At 36.2% G+C, this 23,012-nt stretch overlaps 1 protein-coding gene across 5 annotated transcripts in view; it reads left to right on the top strand.

Annotated features, from left to right (window-relative positions):
- Positions 1–23,012, top strand: part of ST7L (suppression of tumorigenicity 7 like) — a 74,907-nt gene that overhangs the window by 26,844 nt on the left and 25,051 nt on the right. For all 5 annotated transcript variants that reach the window (XM_045816789.1, XM_045816788.1, XM_045816791.1 and 2 more), the window contains exons 10-12: positions 4,584–4,656; positions 5,558–5,660; positions 21,063–21,213. In XM_045816789.1, coding sequence (XP_045672745.1) covers positions 4,584–4,656; positions 5,558–5,660; positions 21,063–21,213 — 327 coding nt within the window. The remainder of the gene's footprint in view (positions 1–4,583; positions 4,657–5,557; positions 5,661–21,062; positions 21,214–23,012) is intronic.

A 23,012-nucleotide genomic window follows, 5' to 3' on the forward strand; every position in this document is an offset into this window, starting at 1 on the left:
CTGCACTGTTGGTGGGAATGCAGATTGCTGCAGCCGCTGTGGAAAACAGTATGGTAGTTCCTCAAAAAATTAAAAATGGGAATTCCTTATGACCCAGGGATTCTAATTTTGGGTATATATCCAATTTGGGTATATATATTCAAATTGTATGAAATCAAAATACAATTTGAAAGAATATATGCATCCCTGTATATTCATTGCAGCATTATTTACAATAGCCAAGATATGGAAGCAATCCAAGTTCTGATCAATAGATTAGTGGATAAAAAAGCTGTGGTACCGGGCTGTGAACCAAAGCATCGCAGGTTTGATTCCCAGTCAGGGCACATGCCTGGGTTGCAGGCCACAGCACCTAGTAACCGCACATTGATGTTTCTCTCTCTCTCTCTCTCTCTCTCTTTCTCCCTCCCTTCCCTCTCTAAAAATAAATAAATAAAATCTTTTTAAAAATTCATGATATATTTTTTTTAAAAAGCTGTGGTACAGACAAGTATATACAATGGACTATTATTCAACCCTAAAAAAGATTGAAATCTTGCCATTTGCGACAGTACAGATGGAACTAGATGGTATTATGTTAAGAGAAGTCAGTCAGAAAAGACAAATACCATATGATTTCCCTTATATGTGGAATCTAAGGAACAATAAATCAACAAAATTGAAACAGACTCATAGATATACAAAACAGACTGATGGTTTGTCCATCTGAGGGGAAGGAGGTTGGGGGATTGGGTGAAAAAGATGAAGGGATTCCAAGTACAAGTCAGGCCCTGGCTGGTATGGCTCAATGCATTGAGCACCGGCCTGAGAACCAAAGGGCTGCCGGCTCGATTCCCAATTAGAGCACATGCCTGAGTTGTGGGCCAGGTCTCCCACTGGGGACATGCGAGAGGCAACTGATCAACATTTCTTCCCTTTTTTCCCCCTCTCTCTAAAAATAAATAAATAAAATCTTTAAAAAAAAGTACGAATTGGTACTACTGCACAAAATGCTCATGAGGATATAAAGTACAGCAGAGGAAATATAGTCAATTAAATTGTAATAACTGTGTATGGTGGCAAATGTGTATTGGAAGTATTGGGGGAAACACTTTGTAAAGTATGTGATTGTCTAACCACTATGCTGAAACTAATACAAAAATTTTTTAAAAAGAAGCTTCTGAATCTCTTGAAAATATCTTAGTAAGTGAAATAAGATGGAAAAAATCAAGAACCATATGATTTTACTCATATGTGGGATATAAAACTGAAAGTAACAAATGAACAAACAAGACAAACATACAAAAATCATAGACACGGACAATACTGTGGTGGTTGCCAGGAGGAAAGGGGAATGGAGGGAGGTAGTAAAGGATAAAGAGGATCAAATACATGGTGATGGAAGGGGGTTTGACTTGTGGTAAACACACAGAGTAATATACGTATGATGTATCGTAGAGTTGTACACTTGAAACCTATATCATTTTATTAACCACTGTCACTCCAATGAATTTACTAAATAATTTTTTAAAAGAATCTTCATCATCAGGAATTTTGGAAGCGAAAGCCTGCAAGGAGGAACTTCTCTTCTGTCAGGATTTGTTTATTGAGCGCCTGATATGAGTGAGGCACTTGGCACACAGTGTGAACAAAAAGACATGGACTTAGCTCTCTTAGAATCTGCAGTTCAGTGGAGCAGACACACAGATGAATAGAAGTTGTACTGAAGCATGCTGTGTTAGGGGAGATAATGGGAAAAGCATGGCATGCTGTGCATGTAGGATGGTACCTCGTTTGTTTTGGAGTGTCAGGGAAGGCTAACAGAAGTTGCTTAGCAGATGTATAAGAGTAATTCAGAATAACATTTTTACAATGCTTTTGAGTTACAAAGTATAATTTATCTAGTCTGATATTTACAATAATCATGTGAGCCGTAGGACAAGTATTTTTACTATCTCCAGTTAGTAAATAAGGAAACTGGAGTTGAAGAAGGGTAAGTAAGTGGGTAAGGTCTTCCAGCCAGGAAGTGGCAAGCTTGAACTTAAATTCAGGTATCCATTTCTTTGTTTACCAGTCTTCCAATAGTAAGAAGTCAATATATTGGCTATTTTTATTATTATGCTATAACAGGGCAAATTTAACACAGAGAGTTGAGAGAATTTTTATGAGACAGCCTTTCTCCTCATTCTGAGAGGTCAGCTATTAAACTCAAGCTGCAGTTCTAACTGGTGTGATGTTTCTGATGGTATCTTCACTCTAAGAGAATGTATCAGTCATTTATTTACACTTGTCCATTTGTAAGTTTCTACACATTAGCTTGGGAATCCCCATGACTAGGAAGGTTTGAAATGTGTTACACTTGGAAAGAGAAGTTTATTTCTTTTAAACATCTGGAATTCTTAGGAAATGATTCAGAATAGTGTGGGATCATGGAGAAATTTATGAAAAATCCTTTCCATATGTAACTTATCAGATGTGAGGCCTGCTTATGATACTTATGATGAACAAGCTTAGGAACCAAATATAAAACATCAGATAGGACCTGATTCATTAAAAATAAAATTAAACTAACAACTTTGATATGCTTCTCAGCGTTTTCAGTTACTTTTATGGGTCCCCAGTTTTTACCATTCTGGAATTCTGGAGTTAAAAGCAATTTACTTTAGTTCTCCGTTTGCCAGTATAACTTTAGAATCTAAAAAATCTTCAAGGGAATTCTGTGGCCTTACTCTCCTAATGACATTATTTTGGGCATTATTTTTTTCATTTATCTTTAAAATTATAGTTGACATACAATATTAAATTAGTTTCAGGTGTATAACATGTTGATTAGGCATTTATATTCCTTATGAAGTAATTGCCATGATAAGGCTAGTACCCATCTGACTATATTTGGTATGCTGTATTTCACACCTCCATGACTAATTTTATAACCAGCAGTTTGTACTGGTTAATCCCCTTCACCTTTTTGGCCCATTCCCCTCCCACCTGACAATTATCAGTTTGTTCTCTGTATCTATAAGTTTGTTTCTGTTTTTTTTTTTGTTTGTTCATTTATTTCATTTTTTATATAAGTGAAATCATATAGTATTTGTCTTTCTCTCCCTGCCTTATTCACTTAACATGATACCCTCTAGGTCCATCCATGTTATAGCAAATGACAAGATTTCATTCCTTTTTATGGCCAAATAATATTTCAGTGTATATATGTATGACATCATCTTTATCTATTCGTCTATCAGTGGACACTTAGGTTGCTTCCATACTTGGCTCTTGTAAATAATGCTGCAGCAAACATAGGGGAGCATATCTTTTTGAATTTGTGATTTTGATTTCTTCAAATAAACACCCAGAAGTGGGATTGCTAAGTCACATGTAGTTCCACTTTTAATTTTTTGAGGAACCGTCATACTGTTTTTCATGATGACTGCACTAGTTTACAATCCCACCAAGAATGTGCAAGGGTGCTTTTTGGTTCCTTGTTCTCTCCAATACATATTCTTTGTTGTCTTTTTGATAATAAATAGTCATTCTGACAGGTGTGAACTGATATCTTGTTGTGGTTTTGATTTGTATTTTGCTGATTATTAGTGATGTTGAGCATCTTTTTATGTGTTTGTTGGCCATCTGTATGTCCTCTTTGGAGAAATGTCTGTTCAGGTCCTCTGCCCATTTTTTAATTGGATTTTTTTATGTTAAGTTGTCTTTATATATTTTGGGTATTAACCCCTTATCAGAGATATCCTCTGCAATTATCTTCTCCTATTCACTTGGTTGCCTTTTTGTTTTGTCGATGGTTTCCTTCAACTGGAAATCAAACTGGTGACCTTTCAGTTGGCAGGCCAGTGCTTCATCCACTGAGCTGTACCAGCCAGGGCTATTTTGAGCATCCTTTAGGAAAAGATTTATATAATTAATTTTATTATAGTTCCAGATTAAAATTTTAATTTTAAGCAAATTGTCATTTAAGAAAATGTAGAAAATACAAAATTATAGATAGAAGGAAAAATTAAAACCACCCACGGTTCTATCACCTGGATTTAACTACTGTTAAATATCCCTATTGTTTTTTCTAATCTTAGTTTTTCTCTGTGAGTAGGTGGAGTCTTTACATAGTAGTTCTAACTATACTATGCCTTTCCCCTGAATAGTGTTGTTGAAAGCAGATTATTATAAACACTTGTTGAGTATTTCACCATTGTGCTGAGGGTTTTCACAGACATAATTTAATTTCATCTCTGCCAGAAAAGTACTATTTTTCTATTTTGAGAAGAAAAAACTGAAGGTTAAAGAAGTTGCTACTAGAAAAACAAAGCCCACTCCCGTTTCACTAACATTTTCCAACTTAACTACATGCATTAAACTTTTACACTGACTTCTGAATTACAGTGTAACATCAACACTAAAAACAGTGTTGCTACTAGTTCAAGGATGCATAGCTAGTAAAAGAGTAGACTCAAGATTCAAGCTCAGGTCCTACCACTACATGTCTATGTGCTTTTAGTTCTATGTCATATCTGCTGAATTTGTCCTATGAAATTATTTTTATTAAAAATTGTCTGTAGATATTTTTGTTATTCTTAAAATGAAAATTATCATTACAGATATAAGCCTTCCAAAGTCAGCAACAATCTGTTATACAGCAGCACTATTGAAGACAAGGACTGTTTCAGATAAGTAAGCAGTTATAGGAACTACAATAACTTAGAAAGACTGCTAAGCTCACTATTATGTTTTCTCTCCACTGACTTAAAACAATGCTTGTGTTCCTTCCTACTTCCTTCTCAATAAAACGTATGGGTTTCTGTGGCTTCTTACTGTGTGTCGTGGAAAGGGCAAGGTTTTTAGAGCTAAAGTAAACCTGGGCTCAAATTCAAGCGTACTGCATACCAGGTGTGGATCTTTGGGCACGTTAATCAGTTTGAGTCTCTTCCTCATCTGCAGAATAAGAATAAGAATGAGAATAAGAATAGTGTAGGTTCTGTGAGGATTAGATCTGCATTGAATGCCTGAAACAATGCTAGGAAGACAGTATATATAGTACATAGCAGCTATGATGATAATGATAAGATGTGTGGTAGGGAAATAAGTTTCATGTTATCTGCTCTGAGATTATAACTCTGAATTATTCTGTATTCTTTGTAATTGTGACTGCTTTTAACAAATTTCACTTCATTCCACAGATAACATATTCAGAAACCAACCAAAAGGCAACCATATTCTTTCACCTTAGATTACTCTTCTAGATATGAATTAGAATGGAGTATTTGCAGTCTGTTTCCTTTTCATGAACATTTGATAAGACTGTACTTCTATTTCGTGAGATCCTCTGAAATCCCTATGTAACCTTTCATATTTCATTATCTTTAAAGTGTGCTTTCAATGGACTTCTCCTGAAGTCTTTCACTGCCTAAATTTGAAAGTTTCCATTTCTTATGCTACCTTCTATATATATTGGACCAAAGGCTATAATTTGATTAGTAGTTATTTGGCTTCACCAGAAAACTCTGATTAAATTATGATCTATAACCATGTATTTTTTAATATTCATTTCTTCATTTTTGTGGTTTTCTTACAGATTCTCTCCAGAAACAGCCTCAAGAAGAGGGTTAAGCACCGCAGAAATGAATGCTGTGGAAGCAATTCATAGAGCTGTGGAGTTTAATCCTCATGTTCCAAAAGTGAGAAATTTTATAATAACAATACTACTTTCATTTAAGTTTATCAAATTGATGACTGTATCCAGACCAAAGTTTGGGTCTCCATAATTTGAGTCAGAATTGTTTTAGTCCACTGTATTTTGAAGCTTATTATTCACCTTAAAGGAGATGTTCAAAGGCACTTGGAAAGGTAGGTAGGAGCAGTAGCAGTTCACTATGGGGTTGTAATTGCATCAAAATAGAATTAGAAATGCGTTCACTTGGCTGTTCCCTCCACTGTGGTTATAGAGAATAAATAAAATGACTTGACCCTAATAAAAGATCATTCATATTTCTGATTACTAGATTAAATTTCCTATTACAGTGAAAGGTGTTTACATCTAAACAGATGCCTGGGTTTTGAACTAGGGCTGAGTAGACAAAGACTGAAAACGAATAGATTAAAATAGTCAATGATAGGCCACAGATGTGGAAGTTCCCGTAAAAACGGCTGAGTTGATGTTTTTTTGGGTCTCAGATGAAACTGTACCCATATCATTTGTCTTTATATTATGCACCTTGCAGACATACAGATTATTGGTTAATCTTTGTGTTATCACCCAAGATTAAATTTTGCATTTTAAAAACAATGTCCCATGTTAGGAAGTATAGAATATTCAAGAGTAGCTGTCTTTGTGAGAAAATTGTAATTATAACTGTTGATTCCAGTTTCATGTATGTTAACAGAATTTGGAAGCTATTTAGATTAATTTCTAAAAGATACTCTTGAATATATGGAAGTTGTAAGTCTGGTAGAGTGAGTAAAGATAGAGCCTAGAAAACAACTGAAGTCTAAGAGTGAGAGTCAACAAATATTTATACCATCCTCTTATTAATTGACACTGGTCCCATAAATTTAAGTTGATAAAGTTTTTATTATGAATTTAATACATATACAGCAAAGTGTAAAAAACAGAAATGTGCATCTTAATGGTTTATTATAAAGCAAATGAGTGGAGACTACCACTGAGGTCAAGCAACAGCGTTGCCAGCCCCCAGGGGCCCCGCTCGCTGTCCTGCACCAATCGCAGCTTCTTCCCTCTTGTCCAGAGGTAACCACTGTTCTGACACTAATTGTGGTCACTTCCTTCTTTTCTTATATTTTTGTTCTGTACTTTTCCTTTGTTGTTGGCTTCATAAAACAAGGAGTGAGCCCCTTTTATTTTATTCTCTGGAATAGCTTGTGTAAAATTAAAGTGATTTCTGCCTTAAACAACTGGTGGAATTTGCTGACAAAGCCATCTGATTGAGAAGGATTCTCATTACAAATTTTATTTCTTCAGTTTAATAGTTCAATTATAAATTCAATTTCCTTAACCATCCCATAATTATTTAAATTTCTTATTTCTTGTGTTGCTTTAGTGAATTGTATTTTTCTAGATATTTATCTCATAAAATTTCTCAAATTTGTTGGCAGAAAGATTTCGTAAAATCCTCTTATTACCTTGTTACTGTTTGTGGGATTAGCTATAATATCCACTTTTTACTTTCTAACACTGGCTACGTATTATTTTCTTCGATCGGACTCCCTTGGGATCTGTCCCTTTTATTAGTTGCAAAGAACGGAGCCCTGGCTTTGTTGTTCCTCTCTGCTGTTTGCTTTCTGGTCCGTTCCTCTCTGCTCTGCATGCCTCCTCCCTTCAAGTTTCTCTGGCCCTTTAGTTCCTATATCTTATATAGATATTTAACCCATTAGTATCCAGCCTTTCTTCTTACTAATATATCTACTTAAATCTATAAACCTCTCTCTAAACACAATTTAACTGCATACTATAGCAATATATTTATATATAATTTAGTTCAAACTGTTTGCCTTTTAAACATATTTTGTCATTTTATTAGGAGTAATTACAAATGGGTTATGAAGAAAACTTACTCAGTTGAGTTTGATGAGTTTTTCAAAAATTCTTAATAATTGCTCTGGCTGGTGTAGCTCCGTAGATTGAGTTTGGGCCTGTGAACCAAAGGGTCATCAGTTCGATTCCCAGTCAGGGCACATGCCTGGGTTGCAGGCCAGGTACCCAATAGGGGTCATGCAAGAGGCAACCACACACTGATGTTTTTCTCCCTCTCTTTCTCCTTCCCTTTCCCTCTTTCTAAAAATAAATAAAATCTTTAAAAACAAAAACTCTTAATGAAGATATGCTCACAAATAAACAGTAAAACATAAGCAGCAAAGAGTCAGGCTAATACCAAAAGCAACCTGAAACATAAAAGACATATAAAGAAAGACAATGTGCTGGGTATTAAAAATAATCTCAGTATGAACTCTTTGCTGCCAGCACAGAACTAATTAGCTATCAAATCCAAATCACACCAAGGTAAGCTTGGCTAGTGGAAGCCAGGAGTCAATAATGGCGGGGAAAAAGTCCCTCAGTGCAAGAGATCCCAATAGTGTTTTGGAACATTTCCCTGGCTGGTACAAGCAGTAATAGAAGATCTTTTTGGCAAAATAGAAAAAGAAATACAAATGGAATGCTACATTTTTTTTAATCAACAGACTGTCCCAGGAATGATAAAGGTGTCAGTAAAGTAGCAAGGGAATACTTTTTAAAAAAGATTTAAAGAATTTACTTTCAGAGAGGAGAAGGGAGGGAGAAATGGAGGGACAGAAATAATCAGTGTACAAGAGATACATCAGTCGGTTGCCTCTTGCACATCTCCAGCTGGGGACATGGCCTGAAACCCAGGCATGTGCCCTCATGGGAAATTGAACCAGCAACCTTCCAGTTCCCAGGCTGGCGCTCAATCTGCTGAGCCACACCAGCCAGGGCAGCAAGAGCATGACTTTAAAACATTATTCATTATGGGTTCAAAAAATATTCAAAACAAATTTATTTAAAGGTGTGACAATGTCCAAGTCCAGGCATTTAGGCTTAAAAGAAGTAAAATTAAAAGGACCCTTTTTTTCCCCCAAGTTAAGGAGAATTCTTTAAAACCAAACATATTGTTAAGGTGAAACATTATACTTGGTAAACAATAATTGACAAAAAAATAAGTGTAAACGATGTAATCTTCTGCCTAAACCAGTCCCAGATACTGTTCAATAACCAAGATGCAAACTAATTTTGTTGTAACACATCTAGACCACTCATGTCAAACATGTCCTTGGTTAGACACCCGGTTTCATTTAGCATTTTGAAAGCTCATCCAACAGCCAGGCAGGTCCCTCACACAGACCAGCTCCTTGTGTAGCACGAGTGGCTTGAACATACTATGTTCTGTTACCAAGAGGCTGAAGACCTAATTTGTCCATCATCTGACCAATGGCCATAGCTTTTGGCAAATCCTGTCTGCTTGCAAAAAGCAGCAACACTGCATCTCACAACTGATCTTCCTGAAGCACTTTCTGCAGCTCTTAGGCTCCTTCCTGAATTCTTGCATGACCATTGCCATCTACCGCAAAAATAAGACCCTGCGTATTCTTGGAGTAATGGAAGTTTTGGTATATTTCTGTTTCACCCTTATTCCTGGCACGCAGCTTTTGAGGATCTGAATCCAATCCTGAGAGTTTTGCTGGGACTCTCACTCTTGACAGCCTTGAACTCTTAACTTTTGTTCCCCTAGTCTTAGGAAACTAGCAGAAAGGCTGACCAGCCTTCTAGCCATCTTGTGCAGAATCGGCAAGCGTCACTACAATAAGAGGAGCGCCAAATGTGGCTCACTGCTCTGCCTTCTGCCCTCTTCGCACTGTGCTGATTCCTCACTCTTTGTTAACTGCGATGTGTGTGATTAGATTTTTTAAATATTTTGTTCAGCCTTTCCAGTTGTCTGGGAGGATTGATCTGAATTAGCTAGCCTTCCATTACTGCAAGCTGAGGTCTGAAAATACTTTTACATGAAATGCTCTGCTCTTTTAGTCTTCAGAGTAGTTAAGAGAATGGGTTCTGCAAACTAGTCTGCCTAGGTGCGTGTTCTGGCTCCACTCCTTAACCAGCTATGTGACCTTGGACAAGTTACTTCTCTGGACTCGAGTTTCTCCTTGTGTGAAATAGGGATAATATTCCCTACCTCTCAGAGCTGTTATTGAGATTAAATGACTTCATTTCTTTAAAGTGCTTAGACGGGTGCCTAACACACAGTAAGCATTACAGAAGTGATTGTTGCTGTTATTACCCAGGATGGGGTGGGAATCTGTTCCTTGTGTGAGAAGATGAGCAACAGTTCTTAGTCAGAACTATTCAAATTAAATATGTCACTGAGATGTCCAAAACTTTTATTTAGTTCACATGCAAAATAAGGAAATATGGACCTCTTCCTATGACTGTGGACTTCTTTCCTGCCTCAGAAACCCTCTTGTGTAAAATGTATTCTCAGAAGTAATAAATAATTTTGATGATATGAGTTGGATTTTTTAAAACTACTGCTGGCAACACATGTTGGGGGGGCAGTAGAAATTCTAGGTGTTGCCCTAATTACAAAATTAAATGTTTGAATAGGTAATATATATTAATTTCCAGATTAAATCTGCTGTAGATAATCTACAATGCTTTTAGGGATACTTTTTTTTGAAACACACATACACACTGAAATACTACTAAACAATTCCAAGAGAAATGAAAGAAAACCTAAATAAATGGAAGGTACATGCCATGCTTATGAATTGGGAGACTTAATATTGTTAAGATCACAATTCTCCTCTAATTGATCTATAGATTCAATGCAATTCCTAGTAAAATCCTAACAGGCTTATTTGTAGAAACTGACCAGCTCACCCTAAAATTTATATAGAAATGCAAAGGACATAGAATAGCCAAAACAATTGTCAGAAAGAAGAACAAAGTTAGGACTGGTTTTACACTATCCAATGTCAAGACATTTTAAAGCTTTTTAAAAAGACATTTTTATAGTAATTAAGGTAGTATATTATTGATGTGAAGATTGAAGTATAGATGAGTGAAAGACAATAGAGAGTCCTGAAACAAACTCACGCCATTATGGTCAGCTGATTTTCAGCAAGTGTTCTGAAACAATTCAGTGTTTAGTGGGGAAAGGATAGTTTTATCAACAAGTGGTGCTTGAACAACTAGGTGTTTATATATTAAAAAACAAAACTAAACACCCAGCCCTGGCCAGGTGGCTCAGTTGGTTGGTGTGTTATCCCGTGCAGCAAAAGGTTGCAGGTTTGATCCCAAGTCAGGGAACATACCTAGGTTGCAGGTTCCATCCCCGGTCAGGGTACATATAGGAAGCATCCGATAGATGGTTCTCACATCCATGTCTCTCTCTCTCCTCCTTTTTTCTCTCTGTCTCTCAAATCAATAAAAACATCCTTGGGTGAGGATAAAAAAAAATGCAGACCCCTTCCCTCATACTATATACAAAAATGAACTCAAGATGGGTCATAGATCTAAATGTAAGAGGTAAAATTATAAAACTTCTAGAAGGAAACCAAAGAAAATCTTTGTGCCTTGGGTTAGGCAAAGATTTTTTCAAAAGCACAACCCATAACAGAAAAAAAATTTATAAATTTGACTTCTTAAAACATTTTTTCTTCAAGAGACATCATTAAGAAAATGGGAAGGTAAGCCAAAGACTGGGAGAAAATATTTGCCAGTCATACATCTGCCAAAGGACTTGTATTCAGAACGTATAAAGAACTATTACAACTTAATAATAACAGGACAAATGACTCAATTAAAACTTGGGCAAAGAATATAAATAGTCACTTTATCAAAGAAAATACATGAATAGCTAATAGGCACATTAAAAGATACTCAGCATTAGTAGTCATTGAGAAATGCAAATTAAAATAATAATATGATGTATTTTATACCCACTAAAATGCCCATACTCACAAAGACTGACAATACCAAGTGTTGGCAGGAATGTGGAGAAACTTCATACATTGTTGTTGTGCATGTAAAATAGTTTACCTACTTTGGAAAATAGTTCCGTAGTTAAACATATATACTTATTATGTGACCCATCAATTCCATTCCTAGGTATCTGTGCAACGGCAATGAAAACATATTTCCATACAAAGACTTTTATGCAGTTGGTCATAGCATTGTTTGCAAGAGCAAAAACTTGGAACAATTCAAAGACAGGTGAATAAATAAATGAATTGTGGTACATCCATCAAATGGAACACTTCTTAGCATTAAAAAGGAACAATATAAGTACGTGCATCAAAATAGGTGAACCTCAAATACTTTATGTCAAGTGAGAGAAACCAGACACAAAAGACAACATATTGTATGATTCCATTTATGTGTAATTTGTAGAACAGGTAAAACCATACATACAAAAAGCAGATCAGTGGTTCCCTGGGACTGGTGGGCATTGACTGCAAACCGGAGCAAGGGAACTTTCATGGTGATGGTTGCACAGCTGTATAAATTTACTAAAAATCATTGAGCTATATACTTACAATGGTGAATTCTATGATATGTAAAATAGACTTCAATAAAACTGTTTTATATATACTTCAATTGTATATTTTTAAAGTATACAATGTGTATATACTTGAACATTTTAAAATCATTTTTATTTATACGTAGAAATTTACCTATTTCCCCCTCAACTATATGTCACAACCAGTTGACAATTCAGGTTAAAATATTCAGCTAAGTAGAATGGTGCTATAACCTTACATTATTGTTTAAGCTGGCTGTTATCAAACAGGATAATGATTAAGGTTTGGATAATATCCCACTTAAATAACATTAGTGTTATATGAACTGCAAGAGCTCTGGAATTTGTGGCTGTCTGTGTTTGTTAGGGTTTTACAAGTGATGAAGTATGTAAAGGTTCTCTCTCTCTCTCTTCTGTTATGTTCTCTGTTCCTGACGCCCAGCTACAGCAAAGCAAACAAAAAGGGCTTAGGGGTTTCTTCCTCAGACTTCAACTGTGGGTCTTAACTTATTTAACCTAGTGAACAGTGACATTTAAATATGTGTATATTAAACCTTCTTTTAATCTTACAAATTTATTAAATGTTATATGCAAATTTGTCAAATGTTACATGAATCTTACCAGTTAGATGACAAAGGATAAAACTGTTTTAGCAGGAAACATTTTTTGGCAACTTTCCACATAACTACAACAGAAATGGCTGTAGGTCTAGGGCTGTGCAACTTGTTAAAGCTGGAAACTATTAGAGGTGCAACAGAGAAAGATCACATAAATCTCTTTAGGCTATGAATTTGCTTTAGATATTTCATTAATATTGATTGCCTGTACAGACTTTTTTTAATCTACTGAATGAATTTCAGTGTAGAGTAACTATAATAGTAATAGTTAAAAATTAGAACAGTATGTTTTCATGGGTTTTGACTTGTTCTTCATTACCTAACTATGGCTTTGGTTCAATGAATATTTTTTTTAGTCACCAAGCAAGAAAAAGATTGTGCATCTTTCAGGTACTATAGAAATTGTTAGATTTTAAACTTTTATAGTAGAAATGTGTTATACCTTTTAATTATTCCACAGCATACTGTTTCAGCCATTCTAATGTCTCATATTCTTTATTATCAACCATCAAGGAGTTTTATAGAAGGTATTATTTTTTTTTAAATTGAGATAATTCACATATCACAAACTGTACCTGTTTAAAGTACACATTTCAGAGGTCTTTAGTATATTCACAAGGTTATATATTCATCACCACTACCTGATTCTGGAACATTTTTATTACCCCAAAAAGAAACCCTGTGCCTATTAGCAGTCACTCCCCACTCCTTCCTCCCCTAATCCTTGGCAACCACTCATGTATTTTCTGTCTCTGTGGATTTGGAATCACATAATATGTGGCCTTTTGTGTCTGACTTCTTCTACTTAGCATAATGTAGCATGTATCAATACTTCATTTCTTTTTATGTCTGAATAATATTCCATTGTATGAATATTCCACATTTTGTTTTTCCATTCATCAATTGATGGACATTTGGGTTGGTTTCACTATTTGGCTATTGTGAACAACGCTGCTGTGAATATTGATGTCCAAGTCTTTATGTGAACACATGGTTTCACTTTTCTTAAGTATATACCTAGGAGCGGAACTGACAGATCATATGGTAATTATATGTTAAACTTTTTGAGAGACTGCCAAACTGTTTTCCAAAGTGCTATGCTATTTTACATTCCCACCAGCAATGTGTGAGGAAGGGCTCCAATTTCTGTGCATTTGTGTCAACACTTGCTATTGTCTGTCTTTTGATTACAGTTGTCCTAGCAGGGATGAAGTGGTGTCTCATTGTGGTTTTGGTTTGTGTTTCCTTAATGGCTAATGATGCTGAACATCGTTTAATGTGCTTATTGTCCATTTGTGTATCTTCTTTGGATAAATGTCTATTCAGGTTCTTTGCACATTTAAAAAATTTGTCTTCTATTATAGAAGGTATTCTTTAACATTTTTATTACAATAGGCCACTGAGATTCTTTTTATTAAAATATTTTATTTATTTACTTTTAGAGAGGGGAAGGAAGGGAGAAAGGGAGGCAGGGAAACATCGATGTGTGGTTGCCTCTTGTGTGCCCCCAACTGGGGACCTGGCCTGCAACCTAGGCATGTGCCCTGACTGGAAATCAAACCAGTGACCGTTTGGTTCACAGGCCAATACTCAGTCCACTGAGCCACACCGGCCAGGGCTGAGATTCTTGATTAATATGGTCCAAAACTGTTGTGAATCTCCATAGTTAAAAATACCATCGTAATATTTAATTTCACCCATGAAATGCAAACATGAGGACAGTCATGAACCTTGTTGAGATATGGACGCTGAAGAGTCAGGTAGAGTCATTCATTAGGTAAATTATTCATACATGTACACAAGTCTCAGGGCACACGATTCAAATTCATGCCCCAGCAAAATGATGGCTTTTATAAATCAAGAATGTTTAGAGATACCACAGATGATTGAAATTGAAAATATTAAATCCATGAATGTTAGTGATCTACTATAGATGTAATTGTTCTTAGTATGACACTCTGTATGTCTGGCTGATCAGAAATCAAAGCCTATAAGATGACACTTTTCCCATTCACCATTGAAGACACTAGTTCTTTAGCAGCAGGCTTACATTTCATTGGCCGAACTCCCTGTATTAGACCAGCATATTTAAAAGGTAAGAGGGAGTCACGCACTCTGTTGGGGTTCTGAGTGGCCTAGCAGGAGTAAAAGGAGAAACGGGAAGTGGCGCTGAACCCTGTGACCCAGACGTGGAGCACAGTGAGGCTGTGCTGTGAGAAGGTGGAAGGGCTGAGGAGCGGAGTACTGACCTGGAGGAGCTGCTCTGCAGGACGACGTGGAAAGGAGTGTCCTGCGGCAGATGGCCTCTCTCGCCTCCCATCCCTCTCCTTTCAACATAAGATCGTGTTCCCTTTGCTCCCGAGGCTCTTGGGGAGTATTACCTTTCTTCCAGTTTACTCATAGAGCATTTCTTTTCTTTCTTTGCAGGAACCATCCTTAGTCTCCCCCATAACACGCATCCATGTGGACGCCTTTGCGTTCGGCCTGCCTGTCCAATCTCATAGAATGTGCACCGAGAAAACTAATTGCAGAGATAAATTGGTTTTTGGTGTGCATGACTGATCAAGAGCAAAGTGCCTTAATTTCAGATGCCTTCAGAGAGATTTTTCCTTAACCTCTGCTTTTAAGAGGAAGATTATAAAGCATTATCATTACTTCAGGTCAGAATTATATTGCTTTTGGTCAAAAGCGGTTGTAAGATTTACAAAGTAGTAGAAACAAAGTGATCTACAGATAAATGATAAAGATCAAAGCAATTCAAAATTAAAGTAAATTTGAGTATAAGCAAAGGTATGGTTTTAGAGTTATAAAAGAGACCATCAGACCATACATCATTATGTCTTTTTAACTATAGCTTCTAAAGTAGCTTTAATTTTTATAATTTTAGTGAAAAGCAAGAGGCATGAGTTAATTATTTGAGCATATTGTTCATAGTTTAATGCTAGTTAAAATTGTCCCAAACAATTCCCGACTCATTGCAGATGTAATGCTAAGGTGATTTGGAGGTGACATGAAAGTCCTGTAGCACAGCTTGGGAGCCAGGCTGGGTTTATATCTATCTTCAGCTGTGTTTTATTTATCGATAATCTCCAAATCTGTATCTTTTAACTCTGGCTACCTCATCAATACACTCCATTCCTATCTAGTTATGGAAATTTTAACTGGGTATCTAATAGGTACTTAAGACACTTTAATGTGTCTCAAACTGAATTTTTAAAAATTTAACTCTTTTTCAATGTGCCTCTCTTTCCTTAGTTAGCTATTCTGATGTATGGCTTCATCACTCTCTTCTCCTCGTTAACCTTTACCTCTGCCCTTCCCAAGTCACCGACTTTCACTGTAGCCTTTGAAATGCCTTCCAGACCTAGCCATCCTCTCCACCCTGCCGTCACCATCACACGTCTTCACTGCACAGTCTTTTAAACATTGTTGTTGTTATTATAAAAGTAATGCATACTTTTTACAAAACGTTCAGACCCCTCAGAAGTTTATAAAGTAAAATTTTCCCTCTTCTTTCACTCCCAATTCTACTTCTCTAAAGTAACCACTGTTTCTGTTTGGTTTATTTATTGTCGGACATTTTCTTTCTTAAAAAAAAAAGCATTTATTTTTGTTTTTATTTTAGAAAGAGGGGAAGGGAGGGAGAAAGAGAAGAAGAGAAACAATGATGTGAGAGAGAAACATCGATTGGTTGTCTCTTGTATGACCGGGGACCAAACCTGCAACCCAGGCATGTGCCCTGACCTGTATAGAACCAGTGACCTTTCTTTCACTTTGTGGGACACCGTCCAGCCAACTAAGTCACCAGTCAGGGTTATTACCAGACATTTTCTATGTATTTCTAAACATATAGATATGTTTACTGTCTCTTGCTCGGACTATTAAAACAGATTCCTCACTGGTCTCTCTGCCATCTACCACTCTCCACTCTGGTCATTGCCAAAGTTATCTACCTAAACAGCAAATCTTATCCTGCTAAAAGAGCTCTGCTTGTTCCTCAAGGCCTATGAGATAAGGATTGATCCCTCAGTATTGCACATACAGAGCCCTTCACTGTCTGAGCCCAGTGTCTGTCTCCAGCCCTACTCCATGCCACATTGGCTTCGTTCCTTGTCTTCAGCACTACTACTTCCTGAGCTGGTCCCAGCTCATCGCGTCTCCCGACCTTGGCACATATGCCCAATCTCTTCTGGACCCATCAAGTTCCTGCTTGTTCTTCAAGACCCCGACCATCTGTCGCCTCCTCTAACAGTGTGTTTTCCACTTTTCCCAAGCAGGGGTAATGGCTCTCTCTTCTCTGTTCCTTCGGTACCTTAGTCATATTTTTTTTGTCTGTATGTCCTTCCCTTAGTTTCCTGTAAGCCTTTAAAAAAGAACCATTGGCTCACTTATCATTTTATGTCTGATACTCTGCCTAGCACAAAGTAGGCATTCAGTGAATGTTTGGTAAATAGACATGTCTTCAGTTTTGATCTGCATTGCACTAAAGGCCCATCTAAATTCGAGAAAGGAAAATTTGGACCCTATTATTTGTAGGAACTTTTAAGCTGTTTTACTTATTTTTATGAGTTTTGACTATTTTGACTGTTTTACTATTCTATATAAAATTTTGTGTGTCATTTATTTTACTATTTTTATGAGTTTTGCTTAATTATATCATCTTTGACCTTTTAAGGATGGTAGTACACTTCCAGCATGACCTCACTTCTCAACTTATAAAATAACTCAGCCTTTAATGGAATATCATGCAACCATTAAAAATAGTGTGTCAGACCTGTACAGAGACAGGAAAAAATGTATTCCTAAGACGTATTGTGAAGTAAAAAGTGAGTTGCATGACAGTTTGATCCTATTTTTAAGAAAAATAGAGTTGGTATGTTATCCTTAAGGAAATATCAAAAAATGTAAATTAGATTATCTTTATTTCCTTTATTCTTTTACTTTCCAATCTTGTAATATATTATTTTTCTACTGTGTAAGTCTGCAGTGTTTGTGTTTTTTGTAAGCAGAAAAAAAAAAGACAAAACCAACCACCCTAGTTTTTAACCTTTCATATTCTTCTCCGTAGAAAAATGAAGTCTGGGTAGCACATTTTATTTTGTTTTGTTTTGTTTTTTGGTTTGCACAGAGATTTAGAAACTGTCTTTAAGTAGAAACTGAAATATAAGTATGAGTTTGAAGACGCGTTAGCTCTGTATATCAGATCAAGCCAGTTTTAATGACTTCAGCGCCCACTCCGGGCAGCATCACGTGCCAGGTGCTGCAGCAGAGGATGGAGGACGTAGTTTCTGTTGGGTGCTGACTTACAGCCTGTGCCGGGGAGCAGACGTTCTTGAATAGCAGTTTGTGAATGTGGTAAAATAAGTCACAGTCCTATAATTACCTTCTCTAAGTACATTTTCTTCAAACTGAAAATTTTCCCTATATTTTGAGGGTGGAATTTCATTTTAGTGCTTTATTAGAAACTGAAAAATAGGATTTGCTTTGTTTTAAAGCCATTTTGGAAAGGACATTTGGTAGTAGGTAAGACATGATAATAAAATATGAAGGTGGCCTAAGGAAGATTTACTAATGATTAAATAACAAAGATTTTTACATATAAACTCTTGAAGTTATTTTCTTGACATATTAGGTTGACTTTTCTGTAAGTTCTTTTGAATAATTGTTAACTGAATATCTTTGCTTACCATTTGCTGAGTGGCTACAAAGTAGTTTAATGCTTCCTGGTTCTAAAACTCATTAAAAATAATTTGGTATATTTTGTCTTCCCTATCTGTAAAATGAGGCAGAATTTTAATACAAATGAGTTGGTTTAAGTGTTAAAAAGTTTTCTTCTGAAACTGAGGTACTCTTTCTGGTGATGGAGATTTCACTGTGATGGCTGCATTTTCTTTGCTTCCTACTGAAGAAGCTCTTCGTGCACTTGCAAGGAGCATAAGGAGTCATGTCAGAGGTCAGCTATTTGAGTCCATTTTCCCACAGCTGCCTGGTGCGAGTGATCTTTTACTGTGTTTTAAAAAAATGGGCAAGGATTAGAGAGGATTAGAAAGAATATTACCCTCCTGAATATAGGCCCAAGGCACTAAGGGGAGAAAACCCAACCAGGCAGCAAATGGGCTTTGCTTGACCAGGACACAACCTCTGCTGCATTCCTTTAAGAAACTGAATGGGAAATGTTAAGTCCCCAAACTGGATTAGTAAATAATCTCATAGCTTGTGACATCTGCTAAAATAAATTGATGAGCAGATTGCATTCTTACACTTTGAGGAGAGAGCCAGAAACATGAAGACTAACATTAATTCTTTTTTCTTGAACCTCAGCTTTATTGAGGTGTAGGAGTAAGAGTCGTCAAAGGTGGGCGTTAAGCTCAGTAAGTGCTGGAAAGACACATTTCATAAGAACAACGATTTTACATATGATAATATGATGCATACATACATATTGATTGATCACCTAAGGCTTAAATACTGAAACCACTGCACTTCTTTTGTTTTGAAGATTCTTCCTGCTTGTAGCAGTTTTACAAAGTGTTTTTCACAAATTCAACTATTTAATTTATGTTGTTTATCTCATTAGTTTGTGCAATAATCTGAGGAATCTAGAATTTGAAATGTGAAAATATATCTTTTGAGACACCTCTGGAATGTTTCTCTCTTTATACTTTATAACAAGTTAATGTGGTTTGAATCTTATGACACATAATTTGGTATCACATTATTTAGAACCAAAGAGATCATTTCAAACCTATTTTCGTAGGGGAAGTATTTGCAGGAAGTATTCAGCTAACTAAAAATTTTAAAAGATTTTGTTTTAAGTTGAGCACTTTAATAGTAAAGATGATGTATGAGTGATTAACTTTGCATCTTCATGTAATTAGTACATTTGATTAGTGTGATAACTGTGACTATACTGTTTTTGTTACGGATTTTAATATTAAGGCAAGTATTTTCTTGAAGAATTTAAGACAGAATTTAATTTCATCTATGAGTAAGAATTGATAGGCTATAGTTTCTTTAACAAGCACACCCACTAATCCCTTAAATGCATCTTGTTCTCTTGGCTCAGTGCCTGTGTTCACTGTTGTCCCTGTACTTTGAATATGTCCTCTTGTTCTTTTCTCCACCCACCCCCAATCCGCTCATCCACATTCCATCCATCTCTGTATATCAGCTCAAATCCCAAATTCCATCAAGAGGTTTATTTTCAGCCCCTTAAGCAGAATTAATACCTCCTAAACCTAGAGTTATCACATGACCCAGCAGCTCCACTCCAGGTATACACCCAAGAGAGATGGAAACAAATGTTCACATAAAAACTGGTACACGGATGTTTTTGCAGCATTATTCAAATAGCCATCAAATGATGACTGGGTAAACTAGTGTGTTACATCCATACAATGGAATATTATTCAGCCACAAAGAGGAACGAGGCACAGATACATGCTGCAACGTGGATACGCCTTGAAAACAGTTTACTAAGTGAAAGAAACAGTTTGCTACAAAAGACCATCTATTATGTGATTCCGTTTGTGTGAAATATCCAGACTAGGCAAATCTATGGAGGCAGAAAGCAGATCACTGGTTGCCTGGGGTTTAGAGGGAACAGCGGAGCAGGGGTGGTAACTGACGAGTACAGGGTTTCCTGCCGAGGCGATGGGGTGTTCTAATATGGCTGTGCTGGCGTTGCCCGTGTCTGCGAACATACTGAAAACCAGTGAGTCGTGTATTGTGAATGGGTGAATTGTGAAGTATGTAAATGATATCTCAATAAGGCTATTATAAAAAACTAAATTTAAAAATTAGTACTTCCTATCCCTATCCCTATATTCACTCTTATACCTCTGACAAAACACTTAGCACCGTCTGGTTATAATTATTAATTTAAGAACTCCATCTTTCTCATTGCATTATAAAGTTTCCCCAATAAAAGTGTTTTTTGGTATTATCTAACAAGCAAGTGCTTTGCTCTCCGTAAATATTAATTTAATTGAACTTCTTCACAATTAAGTTCCATCCCTTGTAAATGGGAATGAGAAAAAAAATGGAATGTTGCCACAAAGTGTTGATACAAAATGGTGTTTTATAATTTTTACACTTAATTAGTTTTTGGAAAAACAAATGATTGCTCTCACATATTACCTCAGCTTGAGTTTCCATTTCGTGTTTAGCAAGTTTAGATATAAGCCACTTATCACCTTATTGTTACCTATAGAAATATTCTCGCCCTTGGAATTTGCATAGAAAGCATTTTATATACATTTATCAATAGGATCTTGAATGTCATTTCAACTAGTTTAATGTTTGTGACTTTATAAAATTTGAATCTACATTTTTGTGGATATTTGAATTTAACGCAATTTAATTTTTCTTTTTTTTCTGTGATGTGTCTGTGTTTTGTTTTGTTTTTTAGTATTTATTAGAGATGAAAAGTCTAATTTTACCTCCAGAACACATTCTGAAACGGGGTGATAGTGAAGCAATTGCCTATGCTTTCTTTCATCTTCAGCACTGGAAGCGGATAGAAGGTGCTCTTAATCTGTTACAGTGTACGTGGGAAGGCAGTAAGTGTTCTTTTCCAAATGTAACCCTGATCTCTCCGACTATTCATTGCACTCACAGGCAGTCTTTTTAAATGAGATTGTCTGAGTTTCTGTAAGGATTTGCTGTTCAGATTGGTTTCATTGTGAACGCAGTGGTGTTATGTTTGGTTTATTGGTAGAAGAGATATTTAATGAACTTATATTGCTGCCACATTTAGGAAAAGCAGAATGAGAAACTGTTATGGTATTTTGTCACATGTTCATTTAAACTACATATTTGTAAGGAAAGAAAATGATAACTAATAATCCTTGGTTTATAAGCTTTTTAATGTGGTTGTGCTATTCTAATATATTTTAAATTTGACTGTTTTGTTTTATTTTCAGTTGTGTATAACATGAAACTACTTTTGTCACAACTGATATCAATTCTACTCTTAAAATTTTTAAATTGTGGTAAAATACATATAACATGGAAGTTATCATTTTAACCGTTTTAAAGTATACAGTTCAGTGTCATTAAATACATTCACATTATTGTACAACTAGCACCAGCATCCATCCCCAGAACTTTTTCATTATCCCAAACTGAAGTTCCGTGTGCATTCAACAATAACTCCCCATTCTTCCCATTCTCCCTGGTAATCATTCTACTTCCTGTCTCCATGAGTTTGACTACTCTCGGTATATCATATAGTGGGAGCAGACGATATTTGTCCTTTCATATCTGGTGTGTTTCACTTAGCATAATGTTATAGCATGTGTCAGAACTTCATTCCTTTTTAAGGCTGAATGATATTCCACAATGTGTGTATATACAACATTTTACTAAGGCATTCAACTGTCGGTGAGTATTTGTTTCACCTTCTAACTGCTGTGGATAATGCTGCGGTGAACGTGGGTGTACAAATACCTGCTCAGGTTCCGGCTTTTAGTTCTCTTGGGTATATATACCCAGAAGTGGAATTTTTGGATCATGAAAATTCTGTGTATAATTTTTTGAAGAACCACCATGCTGTTTTCTAGAGCAGTTGCACCATTTTATGTTCCACTAGAAATAAGCAAGCATTTAGCTTTCTCTATGTCCTCATCAAACTTGTTATTTTCTGTTTTGTTTGTTTTGTTTTTCAGTGATAGCCATTCCAATGGGTGTGAAATGGTGTCTAATGGTGGTTTTGATGTGCGTGTCCTAGTATTAGTGGTGTTGATCTGTCACTGTGTTTATTGGCCACTTGTATATCTTCTTGGGAGAACTGGTCTGTTCCTTAACTAACTTCCAGATCTCTTATTTGTAACTTTTTAAAATCACTAAGAAAATGAAGAAGCTCAATCAAAATATTTTATCAGTTGACTCTTATAATAATTCTCTTGGGAAGTACACCTCTGCTATCCATACACATTCAAAAATAAATTCAGTGCTCAGTCACTACAATTGGTTAACCCCGTCAGTTTCCAAACTTTGCACTAAGGCACTTGGGGGCATTGCAGTGTATTCACAGAGCGGCAAGGGGTATTTTAAATGTTCGCTGGAAACACAGCAATATCAACATCTGTCAGACACCATTCAGATTATTACTCTAGGTAGCTCATGGTTTCACAGTTAGATGGCTCTCCAGTCCCTGTTTCTTCCTGTGTCACAGCTTTGCAAAGGTGGGGCTTCGTTAGTTTTTGTGATCAAAAGAAGTACCACACAGAAACCAGTGTGGAACAGGAAATGAAGCTAGCACCGTCCAACCTCGTACCAGGGTCTGAGAAGCTGTGTGGCTCTCAGCAGACTCACGTACCCATTAGTAAGGAGTGATGGTTAGTTAGAATGAAATGAT

This window comes from Phyllostomus hastatus, unplaced genomic scaffold, assembly GCF_019186645.2.
Source record: "Phyllostomus hastatus isolate PE091 unplaced genomic scaffold, TTU_PhHast_1.1 phas_scaffold_216, whole genome shotgun sequence".
Classification (NCBI taxonomy): Eukaryota; Metazoa; Chordata; class Mammalia; order Chiroptera; family Phyllostomidae; genus Phyllostomus; species Phyllostomus hastatus.